The following is an 18,807-nucleotide window of genomic DNA, read 5'->3' on the forward strand; positions in this document are numbered from 1 at the left end:
CAAATTTCATTAAATATAAACATTTTAGTTATCAAAGATATTTAGACAATATGCTCCTAATATTTCTGCACAGCAGAAGCACACTGATTATAGAGCTCAGACTGTCATGTGCTCATGTGAGATTGTTTTTGGCACAAAAGAATATCTAAAGTCACATTTAAACAAATGTGATCACTGATAAGCTGATAGTAACTTACTGTTGATTCTCAAAGCTTTCACAAATTATCATATTTGACTGACATTCCCTTGGGGTAAATATTTTAACACTGAGTAACAAACTGAATTCATTTTCTTTCAAGTTCGTAGTACTAGTAAAATTATTTAAAATTTAATTACAAATTATGTTCTGTTTATATTAGCACAATAAAAGTTAACATAAATAAAATGACTATTTCATATCAAAAGTTAGAAAAAGAAATAACCTACATAGAACACTTCTTGATGATAATAATCATTTAAAACAGAGCTAATTCAGTACATGACAGCTATGAGCACCCTTTGCAGGGGTAGAGTTTCCCTTTGTAATTTCTCAAAGTGTCCCTTTCCAAACTGTGTAAAACACTGAGAAATGTAGCCCTACATCTCTATTGTATTTTCAGAGTCTACTATAGAAAAGATTAGATTTTTAAACTTCTTGCTTTTGGTTAAAAAAAAAAAAGACTAACAAGCATCCTTTCACTTTTTTTTTCTTGCGTGTAGTACACATTCATGAATGTCCACTAGGCGCAAGGGAAATTGTTTATTCTGCAAAACATACTCTACATAGTCACTAAGATCTCAAACGTACTGAAATGACAAGTGGTTTCCAGTCAGTGAGCTAAGAGGGAAACAAATGCAAGGAGACTTGTTTCAATCACTAAACATTGCAGGTTTGTGTGTGTGCGTGCGTGTGTGTGTGTGTGTGTGTGTGTGTGTGTGTGTGTTTAAACAATGTTTGTAAACTTACCCACAAAAAGCTGGGTAATATTAAACAGCCAGTAAGGCACTTTGTCAGAGAGGACGAAGTAGTAAAGGCTGGATGATTGGCAATTTGTTTAATAGGAAACATTCTATACTTAAAGAGAGCAAAATCTGGAGCAGGCAGTCCTTTTACCAATTTACTGTCAAACAGGAGTCGGGAAAACTTTAAAATTTTCTTTCAGTTTGTTTACCAATTTTCCCTGCAGAAGTCTTTTAGTTGCAATTTAAAAAATATATTAGGAGCTATCAATTCAAATAACGTATCATTTTTCAATCCAATATTTAAAAGAATATGAACATATTCACTGGTGTTTTCAAAAACATCCAAGCCACTCTATTTAAAAATGAATTACAAAACAGAAGATCTTAGTATAAAAATGTACCATGTTATTAACAATTTCCTTGCGACTTCAGATGGCTTCACATATTACAGTATAAGCTTTGGTATTAAACATGCAAATAAAAGCCAACAAGGTCGTGAATACAGTGTTCCCAACACAAAGCACTTATGAAGCGAGCGTTGTGCAGACCCAATAGATGAAGATTAGGTAACACGCCACTGCACGGTGATGACCACAGTTTGCACTTCTAAGACTTCTTAGTTTGCATACTTGGCTCGCTCAGAATCTTCAGGAGGGACTGACTCATGTAATAGGGCCTTTCAGTGGAACCATCGTTTCTTTCAAGGTCTTCCACTAGGAGGAAGAATGGCACAGAGTAAATATCAAAGCAAAACTGTAAGAGAAGTAACGTCGCCATCTACTGCATACTTGCTATACAGCAGTTTATTTTATTTTTTTTATAGATAGCACCATTTGGCATCAACATTATTGTAAACATACCTATGAGAAAACAAGCAGCCCTTGTTATTATGTTAGTAAAATATTATCTCATTCTATGTACCAGCTCATATTCTGCCAATATGCATGCCTCTCAGCATGATTGAGGAAATAACTTTTACCTTCTTTTGGATAGCAAACATAACAAAAAAGAAAAAAAAGATTCTCCAGTAATTTCTAAATTCACCTTCAAATTCCTGAAAAGTAGTATGTACTCAATTCACTTTCCAAATTACTGTATGTATTCAAAATTGCTTTTGTTTTTCAATCAACAATTTATGTAGCATAGTTTTTAAAAATAAGATTTGTGAAATTTTAGCATATTTTAAACCACATTTTGAAAAAATGTTGTTTTTGCAGTTATCATTTTAATTACTTTGTAAGATAATGGCTTCTATTTTTCCCCCCTCAAAAACAATGCTCATTTTTACTGTCAACTATACAAAAAAGTAACTAGTGGGGAATATTTTTTCTGACTAGAAATAAGCCGATATATATTAAAGGAAGAATCTCTAACTAGTTAAAAAGTTATTTAAAAATATTGAACCAAACAGTATTCCTTTTCCTATAATTTGCACCAGTGGGTTATACCCATAAAATATAGCCAGTTTTAAAATGTGCCTCCATTGAGGCAGTGAACATATTTACTCTAGTGAATTTTTTTGGTCTAGTCAGCATATATAATGTTAAACATTTAATGTATGGGTCCATCTAGTCTAAGATTCTAAATGCATAAGTTGTGACTGTTAGAAGTCTCCAATTAAGACAATTAATTTTTGTCTTCTAACTCCTGGAACAGCCAAGATTGTAAGGAGAAAATAGCCAATCAGTTTCTTGCATGTTGATTTGTATTTTATTCAAATGAATTTCCAAGTTTTATGTGTATCAGAATCAGCTAGAGAATTTTGTAGTAATTCACAAGCTGCCCCACACCCAAATACAACATCTCAGAATTTCTTAGGCAAGGGGCACAGGAATCTATATTTATAACAAGTTCTCAGAGTGATTCTGATGCATACAATAATAATCAAAATTGTTTTGTTTCATGATTATGTATCAACACTCAACTATTCCTAAAGGGAACTTATTTCCTATCACTTTTCAACATTTGAGAGGTAACTACTTTCTAGATCTCAGTTGTAACCTCTGCATTGTTGACTAATGATTATAACCATCCAGAAAGATAGATTTTCACTCTTCCCTGAATCACGATTCAAGGAGAATGAGAGTGAAGAAGTCCCTTTGCTCAGTTGTGAAGACAAGTGACACTTTTGACTGTAATAGTCTCAAGAAAATAAGCCAAGAACAAGATGGTGGCTGTTATAGAGACCACGGTTTGAAAATCTTCCTTATTTAAGCTGTTACAGAGTTAGTCTAAATCTAGGTTCCCATACTTTAGAATCATTAAAGAAATTAGGTTTTATATTAACTTGTGACACAATGTTACATTTCTGACTCTTTTTAATAAAAATGCACGGATGATATTTAGATCAAAATGTTAGATGAACACGTTCCTTTCTGTCAACACATAAATAATCTCTATATGCAAGATTAGTGTAAAAGCCAAAAGGATACTACTTGATTAAGTGTTCCTTTTGGGTTAACTTTTACACTGTTAGCCAAATCATACAAATGTGCACACAGGGATTGGACAGGCAAAGTGCTTGAGTGTCTGATTTATGCCTTGATCCACCATACAAAAGACTAAGGGGTGATTGCCAGAAACCAACTTGTTGCTCTGGCCAGCAGAGGTGGAGTATAAAAATAACTTTCCTGGGGGCGCCTGGGTGGCTTAGTCGGTTAAGCGTCTGACTTTCACTTAGGTCATGATCTCGCGGTTTGTGGGTTCGAGCCCCGCGTCGGGCTCTGTGCTGACTGCCAGCTCAGAGCCTGGAGCCTGTTTCAATCTGTGACTCCCTCTCTCTCTGACCCTCCCCTGCTCACGCTGTCTCTCTCTCTCTCTCCTAGAAATAAATAAAACATTAAAAAAAAAAAAAAATAACTTTCCTGCTAAGCTCTTGAGGGAGATTTCCTAACCCACATTATACCCCATAAAGGTACCAGACGAGGTACTTTGGGAGTGCTTTAGGTATATTTCCTAAAGGTAAAATCTGAAATGTCTTACTCATCTTTTCTTTCCTCAAAGCTGAGCTCAAACTAAACCATATTTAGAATGAAGCCAAACAATGTCTTTAATCTAGAAAAACAGGTATGATCGTAAAAGATATACTCATTCTTCTAAAACAAATCCACTCCAGTTTTCTATATGGTGGGAATAGAGAAATAGGAATTTGTCTCTATTTATTTGGACTAGAGACAAGAGGCATGCATTACATGGCCATTTCAGTTTCGTTCAGAATATTTTCATGGTGGCCAGAGGTTCATATTATTGGAAATGATATCCCAGAACTCAGATTCAATGTCACTATGAATATAACTTCACTAAAAAAATTAACTATGAAGGTTCCACAGTAATTTTTACCTAATAATGCTCCCTATGGAACTTGTATGACATTAATATCTCTATGTATATTATGGTCTTGAATCACATACTGAAATATACTTTGTAGAGAAACATTAATACAAGTTTAATCACAGTTCAGAAAGCTGTCCTCTAGCTTGAGCAGCTATAGAAGCATAGCACCATATTTACAAATTTAATACCATATGCTGGCTACCTATATCAATCTTTTTTATGGCTAATTGACCATACATTTATAGTGCTTTCAAAAATTGCCTGAATGTCTTTTACAAACACATTTATAAAAAGAAAGGCTATCAAAGTGCTGCAATGGGAAACAGCACTCTGCATTATAAAAGTATTAAACACTTTCAACTATAGGCTTTAAAAATATGTTTGACATTTACACCTTGCTCTTCACCTGGGACCACAGTCTATAAAGTATCCTAGTTCACAGAGACTATTGTCATCAAATGCCTGTCACCTCAAGTGGTACCAGGTTTTGGCTTTTCAGGAATAAGCACAGAAATTTCACATTATTCAAAAGCATCATTTTTGAGTTACACATGATATAATTTACAAAACTTCTAGTTAAAAATGACTGTCACTGTTTGGAGATTTTCTACCCTTTCTGCTTCTGGGAAATTAGTTGCATCTTGTTCAAAGTCCTGTGCAGGGTAGGGGCTAGAAAGTAGGGTTTTTCTGTGGATCCATCATTTCTTTCCAGATCTTCACCTGTATATGCAGCAGCCAAAGCAGGCAAAAGCAGCAAGCAGCAGCACAGTTAAATATTTTTAGAAATTGGAGAGTCAAACAGGGAAAAATCAGAGAAATTAGTGTTAGAAAATCAAATATAAGACAAATTAGTACCATTAAGTTGCTAATGCTCAACAAAGTAAGAAACTTCAACTTCCGCCAGGAAGCACTGAAACTTCCTAAGTCTCCCTCCCTTCCAATGCCCAAAGAGGTTTATTTTGGTAGTGTAAAGGCTAATAAGATCTTTCATGTTCTTTCAAAAGTATTATCTCTAAATCTGTGACTGTTCATTTTAGAAAGGTAAAATGCCACATCCTCAGAGATGAATCTGAACAAAAAGTGTATGAATCCTGTGATAAATGTAGAACAATAATTTATTTTCAGAGTTCAAAGTCACTTTTAATGGTACACTCTAACATTATACCCTAATGTTACAGATAAAGAAACAGGAGATCCAGGTATGTGAAATGATTCTCCTAAAGTCAAAAGCTCTGGGGCAATTGGAATTGGAACTAGTTCAGTTCTTGTCCTACTTAACTATAAGGCATCCTGTTCTAAATCCCTTCAGACTGCATTAGAAAACTAATGGCAGTGTTTTCTGACTTCACATAACACATGATTTTACCTTCCTATTGTGCCTAGGCTAGTAATTAAATGATGGGGTGTTCACTAGGCACACATCTATTGGGTGTTTTAGGATGCTGAGAAGCAATGAGAAGTCAGTGCAGAATTAACTTTCCTAAAGATACATGCAATTTGCAGCAGATAATATCTATAAATAAACACAAAAGTACAACTTAATTCTATGTATTCAGTGGTATATTAAAAAAGACTGTTATTCATAGCCCTTATTATGACAAAGGAGAAGAAATGTTATGTAAAATCATATAGGATAATCATGGATCTATGGAATGAATCTAAATTGTTTTTGATTCTTCTCTTTTGGGAATGGTTGGATGATTTAGATTTTTTCATTAGACCTCATAGTGACTGTCCTCACATACAAAATGAGAAGCTAAGGAGGGAATATAATGGACAGTGAACATTTTTGTTCTCTCATCTTCATCATATTTCTATGCAATAGATCATATATCATATATCTATATGGTTATTACCATTGAGGCATTGTTAGGATGCCTATTATGGATCACATTAATAATCATCTATAACTACTATTGTTACACTGGGACCAGAATTCTCATTGCCTTGTAATATTAACAAGATGCCATGCTTTGGGGCACCTGGGTGGCTCAGTCAGTTAAGTGTCTGACTTTGGCTCAGATCTGACTTTGATCTCAGGGCTTGTGAGTTTGAGTCCCACATCAGGCTCTGTCCTGACAGCTCAGAGCCTGGAGCCTGCCTTAGATTCTGTGTCTCCCTCTCTCTCTCTCTGTCCCTTCCCCACTCACATTCTGAGTCTTTCTCTCTCTCTCAAAAATAAACATTAAAAAATTTTTTTAAAAAGACCCTATGTTTCTATAAATATAGTATTTAAAAATGGTTTGCATTTTTTAATGTTTATTTTTTTTTGAGAGAGAGACAGAACATGAGTGGGGGAGGGCCAGAGAGAGAGGGAGCTAGACTGTGAAGCAGGCTTCAGGCTCTGCACAGAGCTCGTCGCGGGCTAGAAGTCATGAAACTTGAGATCATGACCTGAGCCGAAGTTGATGCTTAGCCGACTGAACCACCCAGACATCTCATCAAATGGTTTGCATTTTTAGGGGTGCCTGGGTGGCTCAGTCAGTTAAGCAACAGGCTTCAGCTCAGGTCATGAACTTGCATTTGTGGGTTTGAGCCCAGCATCAGGCTCTGTCCTGACAGCTCAGAGCCTGGAGCCTGCTTTGAATTCTGTGTCTCCCTCTCTTTCTGCTCCTCCCTGCTTGCGCTCTGTCTCTCAAAAAAAATAAAAAGTTAAAAAAATTTTTTAAAATGGTTTGCACTTTTTAGAATACCAATTATATATATGAATATGAATTCATACATTATATATGAATATATAATGATTCATGATATAAAAATATATATAAATACCTATTATCTTGGTGTTATATATATATATAAATATATATTGTATATAAAAGTACAGTTCCACACAATCAGAATTTGGCTTACAAGGAAGATGTTGCCCATAGTAACAGTTGGAGAGGAAGGAGAAAAATTATTTGGTTTCCCTTGTTCTTTATTCTCAAAGACAAGAGTCTCTGGAAGGAAACTATTCGTGTACAACACATGATGTATTGAACAAAGCTGAAAATACACCTGGATTTTAAGAAGTTGGCAATTATCAATATGTATGGGTAGAAAACATTTCTTACTGCTCAAATTTAAAATCTACAAGATTTTTCCAAAGATTGGAAGCAAAATAGCCTCTATACATTTCCTGAAATAAATTTTGAGAAACATCTTCAGTGACAAAAATGGGGAAGATCGCAGAGGGATGTCCCACTATTGCTATGATTAGTGTCTGAGATGAAAAAGAGATCTTTGAACATTTGAGACCTCTGTCTCAGGCACGACTGCATTTTTGTGTTCCTCCTTCCATCTCAAGCCTGAGCTGAAGTTTGTTCATATGGCATTTTGTATATAGCTCCTCCTAATAAATCACTGACAGTGGCACTAGAAAGATTAAACATTCCAGTTCCATTTATAGCCAGAGAAAGAGCTAACTAGTACACAAAGTTCTCCTAATTTTTTGGTCTAGTTATTGAAAATAATTTTTAATTGTTAAGGAATAAAAGTCAAACCACTGTCTAGGTCTTTCCTTGAATATATCTCCCTATAATTATTATTTCCTCTCTTGACCCCGGTGCAAAGTTGATGCTATAAGTTATGCCAAAAAAGAAAAAATAAATTGTCAGTTTTAAACAAGTGGATCACTGAGTAATGCCCTGTTCACACAATGTTTTCTCTGCTTTTCTTAAGAGCAATCTGCCAGAGAAATAATCTCTCAAAAGGTACAGCTGTAGGGCTCACAATTTGTTCTTTCATCTGCTGAGCCTACTTTCTCTGGTCTGAAGGTGAAGGCCAGATCAAGCTCCTAAGGTGCTAGGTTCTCCAGGGCCTTTAAAAGGAGATACTGACAGAAACTCTATCCATTCTGAGTTATACATGCCACCTAGAAGCACAGCAAAGAAGTCAGTGATGAAAGCTCTTAGGAAGTATTTTAACTCTAAGCATCAGAACTGATCTGTTTCCTAGACATTCTCCTCTATGGATTCTATTTGTCTAGAATGAATTGGCCCTATGTGTCTTTGAAAACTGTTGCCAGGTTGGCTCTATCAGAATCTATAAAGGCTCTCTTCAAAGAGTTCCTAAGGTCCAGTCTCAAGGCCCAGTCATGTTCTCAGTCCTGTTAATAAAGCACCACAGAGGGGCGCCTGGGTGGCTTAGTCGGTTGAGTGTCCGACTTTCGCTTAGGTCATGATCTCGCGGTTCGTGGGTTCGGGCCCCGCGTCAGGCTCTGTGCTGACTGCCAGCTCAGAGCCTGGAGCCTGTTTCAGTCTGTGACTCCCTCTCTCTCTGACCCTCCCCTGCTCACACTGTCTCTCTCTCTCTCTCCTAGAAATAAATAAATAAAAAATAAATAAATAAAGCACCACAGAATCCATTCATTATAATAAATTTTAAAGTACTTAATTTTAAAATACTAACACCATGCCCTGGAGCCTGAGGTTCATTTCAGTGGCTGACCCTACTGTGCTTTGCAAACTCCATTCTCTCAGCTGTTCAAGTTTAAAGAGCCTCTACTAAACAATATCTCTTTCTGAATAAACACTATTTGATAGTTGCAGCCAGATCACAGCAAATCCACAAGCTAAGGACATGGGTCTTAACCTTCTTATCTTTCAGTTACTCTCCAAAGGGAGAAAACACATATACTGAAAACTTACAGAAGCAGATGAAAATTGTATCAACACACATTGCATAGACGCTGAAGAACCCATGGGCAACTAGGTAAGATCCAATAATGACTGTCTGTAAATGAGTAAAGAACAAAATGAAGATGTCATTAACTCATCCAGAAGAACAATAATGCAGCTTTAAAGGAAAGTCACGATGAGAAACTTTGAAGTACCCTATATTGTTAGAAAACATTTCAATATAGAGACCAAAAAAATCCAGTAGTAATGTTTTTGGGTGCTTTGTACCGAGATTTTAATGTATTAGATTACCTGCCAGTTGTCTTACCACTATTCCCAATCCCTACCAAAAATAACGCAGGGGTTTTGTTTGTTTGTTTAAAACAGTAAAGCACAACAATTAAGAGCACATACTGCCTAGGTTTGAATTGCATGCCAGGCTCTCACTAAGTCACTTAACCTTACTGTGCCTCCTGCCTCCCATAAAAAGTTATTGGTGAGCAAGGGGAGAATGTGAGTAGCAATAATATTTATGACATATGGAATGAGTGAGTTAATTGTTATAGATACTCCAGGGCTCCCCTCAGGTCATCTCCAGCTGCTGAATCTATCCCCCAGTTGGGAATGGAGGCTGCTGATGACTGAGCAGGTTCCCTCAAAGTGAACTGCCCTCAAGGCAGGGACTGCTTCACCCAAGCTTATTAGCCCCATCTAGAGGGAGATCCCTGGCCATTAGCTGCTTGATGCAGCATACAAATTCTTTTGTCAGAACTTCCTGTAATTATGTCTGAGGGTTAAGCTGTAAGTGCAGCATCAGTCAGCTTTTTCCACTGTCCATGCCTGCCTCCTTACTTCCTTGTTTCAAGGATGTCTCAGGAGAGCACTTCTTAATAAACCTTCCACATGCAATCCTCTGGATTCCTTAGAAACAACAACTGAGACAATCTAAAGCAGAAGAAGGCTTGGCACAAAGTAAGACCAATAATGTTACCTATCATTATTTTTCTTCTTCCTTTTTGTTTTTTCAATTGCCATTGGCCAGAGTCAATATTACCCAGTTGCTATGAATGAATTGTGTCCTCTCAAAATGCATATGTTGAAACCTAATCCCCAATGCGATCTTATCTGGAGATGACATTTGGGGGAGATAATTAGGTTATGAGGGTGTAGCCCTCATCAATGGGATTAGTGCCCTTGTAAGAGGTGACAGGAGAGATGATGGTGCCCCTTTGCAAACCAGGAACTGAATCTGTGGGCACCTTGATCTTGGACTTCTCAGCCTTCAGAACTGTGAGGAATAAATTCTTATTTAAGCCACCCAATCTATGATATTGTTGTTATAGAAGCCAGAAGAAAGATCCTAGCTCTTACCAGCAAAGGTACCCAGTAGTAATTTAAAGATGTTGGTCCTTCTATAATCATTGGCAGTCTCTGTGTGAAGAGTAAGAAGCCCAGCACACCTACGTTGGAAAGGCAGAACATGTATATTATGTACTTAAAAAGGAATAGTTTTTTGTAGTAAAGGAGTTTCTTCAAGTACCTTCTAAACTTACCATGTTTATTATTATTACTTACCTATACATCCAGCAACTAGAATTTTCCCCAGGATTAGTACAAAATCTGTAACGTTATCCATAACTGCAACTCTAGGAATCAGAAAAAAGAAAGTATAATTTTGTGTTTAAATTACATTTGTAATTAAAGTAAATAATTAATGAACTCATTTTGATATGTCTTTGCTGGAAATTCTATTTGGAATTTGTTCAATGCAAGGAATGAAGACAAGCCCTGGGGATGAAGTTCTAACCTGATTTTGATGAAGTAAATGGAAGAGGGTGTTGTCAGGCACTATTGATAATCAGCCTGTCTGTTTTGAAGCCTAAGACACCCTGACTCCTGAGGATGTTTTGTATCTTCTCAGGTTTTGCTCACTCAGACTCTGTCAATTTTGGAATGGGGAAATTGCCAAAGACATGTTTGTATGGAGAATTCCTTGAGTAGTGGGGATAATAAAAATGTATATAAAATGCCAGTGGGTATAAAGATGTAGATGAATGAGGGAAGCAACAATTCTAAGATATAAAAAGAAATAGTATTAGATAGAAGATTGAAATCTATCATATTGAAAGATAATACTCATGTCTAATAATACCACCATCACTTTAAATAACATGTGAAGTATGTGATGCTCAAGGTTCACCAAACTGTCTTTTGCAAACTCAACCCGATTACTTACTTACTTTAAAACATTTCTCATCAGCAGATTGAAAGCCTCTCTTGCTGATCTGCAGAAGTTTTTGCCATATATTGCAATCTGAGGAAAACAGTTGATATTATTCTAGAGTCAGTAACATACCCTAACAAGACCAACAGACAACTCAATGACAGGAAAATGAATTCATTCTCTTGTCACCCAAACAAACAGCTACTCTCATTCCTCTTTCCAGCATTTGGGTATGTGAGAGACCTGGGAACTATGTGTCTTCAACTCTGCACAGCTGTCAGGGGCATTGACAATAAGGTGCGCTTCCGATGCTATATGCTTGTAACTCCATGGGAATTAGACCACACCAAACAGAGGCCACCTTTTTCTCAAATCTCAGGACATGGCTTCTATCTTCGAAGTGTTTTACCTAGGGTTTGTTGTAAATGGGTTAAGTGTTGCAGCATTCACATGAATAATTACTCTCGGGAAACCAATGCCTTTTGATACATTTTATTTACTCACTAAAAGATTGAACAGTATTTTCACTGGAGGTAAACTAATGACAGTTTGAATCTTCATGACTATTTGAATCACTCCTGCAGACTCTGTATCATGGTAATAATAAACAAATATCATAAGGTTGTAGTTGCTAAATTTTAGAAGAATTATATTTTTGGAGCCCCTATTTTTAAAAATCTCTTCAGTAGCCTCCATATTCCCATAGGAAATAAGTAACACATTCAGTTAGGTCTGGTCAATGCCCATGCATTTCAACATAAGATTTGTTAAATAAATTTTTTAAAAAAGACCATTCTGTATGTGAATCCTAGGAAGATATTTTATTTTCCTCAGAGTGAGACATAGAGTAAGCTTTCCTCCCACTAAACTATGTCAAAGACACACAAAATCTTCAATCTAGCACATATTAAAATTTCTGAGGTAAATATTCTCCTTCTTTAAAAAGATATTAACACTAATAATGAAGTACAGTCAAGATACTACTCAACTAGGAAAGCATAGTCCTGAATCATGCATTGGATTCACAAATGCTTATATTATCATGGTGATAAATTCAATTGAGTGATGTAAAAAGTGTTAGAGATGGGAAATGTAGACATGGGGTTTGGGTTTGCAAAAAAGAAACTTAGTAAATAAGAAATAATTTACTTACCATAATGTAGGCATTTCTGTTCAAAAACCTTACTGCTGTTTCCAAACACCAGAAACAGCATTTCAGGCAGCATTGTAGAAATTTAGAAAGGTTGTTCTGGGCCTCTATGAAAATGATATTCAAATTGATTAATGATTTGTAACTAAGCTCCATGAATCAAAACCAAAAACTTTAAAAACAGGCTTTTAAATTTTTTTTAAATTATGGTAAAATATACATTAAAGTTACCATTTTAACCATTTTAAGTGTATTAATTCAATTGTGTACAATACTGTACAGTTCAATTCAGTCCATTAAATGTATTCACAGTGTTGTACCACCATTATCACTATCCATTTTCAGAACTTTTCATCTCATATAGAAAGTCTGTACTTATTAAACAGTAACCTCATTCTCCCCTTCTCCTAGCCCCCGGTAAGTAACCTCTATTGTATTTTGTATGAATTTGCCTTTTCTAGATACCTCAAACAAGTGGAATGATACAATATTTACCCTTTTGTGTCTCATTGATTTCACTTAAAGTTTTCAGGATTCATCATTTCATTCCTTTATAGAGGTGAACAACTTTCCATTGCATGTATATATCACATTTCGTTTATCCTTTTATTTGTTATTGGAAATTTGGGTTGTTTCTACCTTTTGGCTACTTTGAAACTTATGTGCAAGTATCTGTTTCAATCCCTGTTTTCAATTTTTTTATCTGTAGACATGCAGTTGCTGGATCATATGGCAATTCTATTTTTAGCTTTCTGAAGAATCACCATAATGTTCTCCACAATGGCCATACCATTTTACGTTCCTATCAGCAATATACTAAGGTTCCCAGTTTATCTTCATCCTGCAAGTATTAGTTATTTGTCATTTTTAAAAATAGCCATTCTAATGGATGTGAAGTGGTACCTCATAACAGTTTTGATTTGCATTTCCCTAATGAATAATATTGAGCATCTTTCCATGTGCTTATTCATGATTTGTATATCTTCTTTGGAGCAATGTATGTAAAACTTCTTTGTAGAAGAGACAACGATGGTGACATAGGAACATCGGTGACACAGGTGACATGTAGGTGACAGCTACATGTGGAACAATGTCTTCTGAGAAAAAAAACAGAGACTAACTGAATGACTCCTACCCCATCAGGCAACTAAGAAAATAATCATACTGAAATGGGTAGAAAAGGCTGAGACCAACTTCCTGTAAACCCCATTTCTGGCACAGAACTGTACTATAAAGAAGATACCCCCCAACTCTCAGCCTCTTCCTGAGGAGTAAAAGGTTTGGACAGAATACATAGGATTCCAACTCTTAAGGCTCCCACCCAAAAGACAGGCCGCCAAAACTTAGCTCTGAAAGCTAGTGGGGTTTAATAACCACAAATCCCATAGCACTATGCAGCACAAATTGGTAGCTCTGTACAAGCACATAGGCTAGCACTCATTGTGGCTGGGCAGTTGAATTCATCCAATTAGAGAAGCAAAAAGGAAAAAGAATGGATAGAGTGATGGATTTGTTGGACACCATCAAGTAGACCAATATGGAAGTCCCAGAAGAAGAGAGAGAGAAAGGGGCAGAAAGTTTATTCAAAGAAATAATGGTGGAAAACTTCCCTAATCTGGAAAAACAGACATCCAGATCCGGAAAGCCTATAGAATGCCAAAAAAGATGAATCTAAAGAGGCCTACACTGAAACACATAAAATTAAATTTTCAAAAGTTGAAAGGTAGTTTTAAGCAGTGGTAGAAAAGTGACTTTTATCCCTTCCATAAGACTATCAGTAGATTTTTCAGCAGAAACCTTGTAGGCCAGAAAAAAAATGGAATGATATCTTCAAAGTGATGAAAGAAAAAAAAACTGCCAAGGAAAAAAGTCAATGTGACAAAATTGTCCTTCAAAATTGAAGGACAGATAAAGTTTTCCTGACAAAAACTGAAAGGGTACATAACCATTAGACCAGCCTTACAAGAAATGTAAAATGGAGTCCTATAGGCTGAAACAAAAGGATGCCAATTAATAGCTGAAAATATGTGAAAGTATAAAACTCACTGATAAAAGGTAAATAAATAGTTAAATTCAGAACACTCTAAAATTGTAATGGTGGCGGATAAATCATAACTCTAATATAAAGATTAAAATACAAAATATTAAAGATAACTACAACACAAAATATAAAAAGATATAAATTGTATCACCAAAAACACTGTAGCATAAAACGTGGGGAAAGTGTAAAAATGTAATGTTTGCACATATTCAAAACTAAGTTGTAATCAGCTTAAAATGCATTGATATATTTTATGCAAAAATATACAGCCAGAAAATAATGAGCAAAATGGTAATACTAAGTCCATGAGTATCAATAATGTAAATGAACTAAGTCCTCCAATCAAAAGAGTGAATGGATTAGAAAAGAAAAACCTCAAATATAACCTACCTACAAGAGTTTCAGTTCACCTTTAAAGACACAGATAGAATGAAAGTGAAGGATTAGAAAAATATTTTTCGTGTAAATTGAAACCAAACTAAAGTGGGAATAGCTTTACTTATATCAAACAAAATAGACTTTAAGCCAAAAACTATTAACACGAAGACCATTATGCAGTGATTAAGGGGATGTGTTCATCAAAAGAATATAAAAATATTTATGCACCCAACATTGGAGTACCTATATAAAGGAAATACAGGGGCGCCTGGGTGACTTAGTCGGTTAAGCGTCCGACTTTCGCTTAGGTCATGATCTCGCGGTTCGTGGGTTCGAGCCCCGCGTTGGGCTCTGTGCTGACTGCCAGCTCAGAACCTGGAGCCTATTTCAGAGTCTGTCACTCCCTCTCTCTGACCCTCCCCTGCTCACACTGTCTCTCTCTCTCTCTCTCTCCTAGAAATAAATAAATTTTTTTAAAAAAATAAAGGAAATACAAACAGATATGAAGTGAGAAATATATAATAATAGTAGAAGATTTCAATACCCCACTTTCAACAATAGATCATCCAGATAGAAGATCAAAAAGGAAGTACTGGATTTAAACTACACATCAGACCTGACAGATAAGACATTTTAGAGGACATTCCATCCAAACACAGTATAATACACATTCTTCTCAAGTGCATATGGAACATAATCCAGGATACATCATATGCTAGGTCACAAAATGGATCTTAATAAATGTAAGAAGACTGAAATCATATCAAGCATCTTGTCCAACCATAATGGTATGAAACTAGAAATCAGTTATAGAAAAAAAAAAACTGGAAAATTCATTGTGTGATTAAACAACATGCTACTGGACAACCAATGAGCCAAAGAGGAAATCAAAAGGGAAATCAAACAGTATCTCAAGACAAAACTGCAAACACAACATACCAATGTATGGAATGCAGCAAAATAGTTCTAAGAAGGAATTTCATAGAAATGAACACCTACGTTAAGAAAAACAAAAGATCTCAAACAATCTAACTTTACATGCTAAGGGAATAGAAAAAGAAGAACAAACTAAATACACAACTAGTAGAAGAAAAGATATGGCAAATGTCAGAGTGGAAGTGAATGAAATAGAGATTAAGAGGACCACAGGAAAGATCAGTGGAACCAACAGTTGGTTTTTTGAAAAGAAACAAAATTGGCAACTCTTTAGCTAAATTAAGGAATAAAGAAATAAATGCAGAAATGAAAGAGGAGACTTTGCAACTGATATCACAGAATTGCAAAGGATCCTAAGACATTGCTATGAACAACTGTACACAAATTAGATAACATAGAAAAAAAGGAAAAATTCCTAGAGACATACAACCCACCAAGACTGAATTATGATGAAATAGAAAATCTGCAAGGACCAATTACTATTAAGGATTTTGAATCAATGATCAAAAACTTCCCCAACAAACAAAAGGCCACACCCAGATGGCTTTACTGGTGAATTCCACTAACATTTAAAGAAGAATTAATATCAGTCCTTCTCAAACTCTTCCAAGAAACAGAGGTGGAGAAACATTTCCCAATTCATTTTATAAGGACAGCATCACCATGATAACCAAAGCAAGACAAGGACACTACACAAAGAGAAAATTACAGGCCGATATCCCTAATGAACATAAATGCAAAAATCCTCAACAAAATATTAGCAAACTGAATTTAGCAGTATATTAAAATGATAAAACACCAAGATCAAGTGGCTTTATTCAAGGGATATAAGGATGGTTCAGGATTTATTGATGCAAATCAATAAATGTGATGTACCACAGTAACAAAATGAAGGATAAAAATCATGATCTCAGTAGATGCAGAAAATTAACTTGACAAAATTCAAACTTCTTTCATGATAAAACTTACAATAAACTGATTATATAAGGCCTCAACATAATAAAAACCATATATGACAAGCCTACAGCTAGTATCATACTCAACAGTAAAAAGCTGAAAGCTTTTTCTCTAAAATCAGGAACATAATAAGGATGTCCATTCTTGCCATTTTTATTCAACATAGTTATGGAAGTCCTAGTCAGACCAATTAGGCAATAAAACAAGTAAAAGTCATTGAAATTGGAAACGGTGAAGTAAAATTGTCTTTGCAGATCACACAGTATTATTTATGAAATCCCTAACAAATACTATTAGAACAAATGAATTCAATGAAGTTATAGGAAACAAAACCAATATTCAAAACTCACTTGCATTTTTATATACTAACAACCAATTATTGGAAAGAGAAATTAAGAAAATGATCCCATTTAAAACTGCATCAAAACCAAGAAAATACCTAGAAACAAAATTAACCAATGTGGGGAATTACTTGTGCATTGAAAACTGTAAGCCATTGAGAAATAAAAATACAAATAAATGAAAAATATTCTATGTTCATGGGTTGGAAAAAGTAGTATTAAATGTACATAATATGCAAAGCAATCTACAAAAATCAATGTAATGCCTATCAAAATCCCAGTGGCATTTTTCACAGAAATGGAAAAAACAATCCTAAAATTTATTTGGAACCACCAAAGATCAAATAGCCAATTGAGAAAGAACACCAAAGATGAAGGCATTATACGTCCTGATTTCAAACTATATTACAAAGCAATGGTAATCAAAATAGCATGTAGCACTGGGAAAGAAATAGACACACAAATGAATGTACAGAATAAATGGAGAGCCCAGAAATACACCTATGTATATATGGTCAATTATTTTTAAAAAGGGAGTCAAGAATATACAATGGACAAAGGTTAGTCTCATAATTCAATTGTTTTGGGAAAACTGAATGTCAGCATGCAAAAGAGTAAAATTGGACCCTTATCTTACAACACACACAACAATTCAAAATGGATGAAAGATTTGAATGGAGACCTGAAACCATAAAACTCCTAGAAGAAATCACAGGGGTAAGCTCTTTGACATTGGTCTTGGCAAGGACTGGATTTGATGCCAAGAGCAAAGACAACAAAAGCAAAAATAAACAAGTGGGACTACATCAAACTTAAAAGCTTCTGCACAACATAGGAAACAATCAACAATATGAAAAGGCAACCTATGGGATGGGAGAAAATATTCACAAACCATCTATGTGATAATGAGTTAATGTCCAAACTTAATAGCAAAACAAAACAAAACAAACAAACAATAACCCAGTTAAAAAAAAAAAAATAGGAGGGCACCTGGGTGGCTCAGTTGGTTGAGCATCCAGTTCAGCTCAGGTCATAATCTCGTTGGTGAGTTCGAGGCCTACATCAGGCTCACTGCTGTCAGCCTGTCAGTGCAGGGCCTGCTTTGGATCCTCTGACCCGCTCTCTCTGCCCCATCCCCCCTTGCACTCCCAAAACTAAATATATTTTTTTTAATGGGCAAAGGACCCAAACAGTTTCCCAAAAAAGACATACAGATAGCCAATAGGTATATGAAAGAGTGCTTGACATTACTACTTATTAGAGAAATGTAAATCAAAACGACAATGAGATAGAAGATAGGATGTCTATCCAAAAGACAAAAGATAAGGATGTGGAGGCATGGATGTGGAGAAAAGAGAACTCTTGTATACTGTTGGTGGGAATTTAATTTGGTGCATCCACTATGGAAAACAGTATGGAAGTTCCTCAAGGAATTAAAAATGGAGCTATCATACGATCCATCAATTCTACTTCTGTGTATATATTCAAAGAACATGAAGTCACTATCTCAAAGAGATATTTGTACTCCTATGTTCACTGCAGCCTCATTTACAATATCAGTGTATGGAAACAACATGTCATTTAATGGATCAATGGATAAAAACAATGTGGTATAAACACACAAGGAACATTATTTACCTTTTAAAAAGGAAATCCTGCTTTTGCAACCACAAAGATGAACTTGAAGGGCATGATAAGGGAAATAAGCCAAATAGAAGACAAATACACATGATATCACTTATATTAGAATTTTTAAAAATACTGAACTCATAGAAAGAGAGTGGAATGAGGGGTCACCACAGGGTGGGGAATGGGGAAAATAGGGAGAGCTGGTAAAAAGGTACAAATATTTTAAGTTATAAGTTGAAAAAGGTCTTAGGATCCAATGTACAACATGGTGAATA

General features: G+C 35.5%; 1 protein-coding gene across 3 annotated transcripts in view; it reads right to left on the reverse strand.

Annotated features, from left to right (window-relative positions):
* Positions 1 to 1,326: 1,326 nt before the first annotated feature.
* Positions 1,327 to 18,807, reverse strand: part of SLC44A5 (solute carrier family 44 member 5) — a 424,123-nt gene continuing 406,642 nt past the window's right edge. The window contains exons 20-26 of one of the 3 annotated variants that reach the window (XM_039219403.1): positions 12,254 to 12,357; positions 11,117 to 11,190; positions 10,452 to 10,522; positions 10,248 to 10,336; positions 8,907 to 8,991; positions 4,887 to 4,995; positions 1,614 to 1,655 (exon numbers count right to left, since the gene is read on the reverse strand). In XM_039219403.1, the coding sequence (XP_039075334.1) occupies positions 1,643 to 1,655; positions 4,887 to 4,995; positions 8,907 to 8,991; positions 10,248 to 10,336; positions 10,452 to 10,522; positions 11,117 to 11,190; positions 12,254 to 12,357 (545 nt within the window). In that variant the 3' untranslated portion in view covers positions 1,614 to 1,642. Of the gene's footprint in view, positions 1,656 to 4,886; positions 4,996 to 8,906; positions 8,992 to 10,247; positions 10,337 to 10,451; positions 10,523 to 11,116; positions 11,191 to 11,625; positions 11,688 to 12,253; positions 12,358 to 18,807 lie in introns of those variants that run through there. The other 2 variants (XM_039219401.1, XM_039219402.1) reach the window with 2 other exon arrangements.

Source organism: Hyaena hyaena, unplaced genomic scaffold, assembly GCF_003009895.1.
Source record: "Hyaena hyaena isolate Hyena2069 unplaced genomic scaffold, ASM300989v1 scaffold_826, whole genome shotgun sequence".
Lineage (NCBI taxonomy): Eukaryota > Metazoa > Chordata > Mammalia > Carnivora > Hyaenidae > Hyaena > Hyaena hyaena.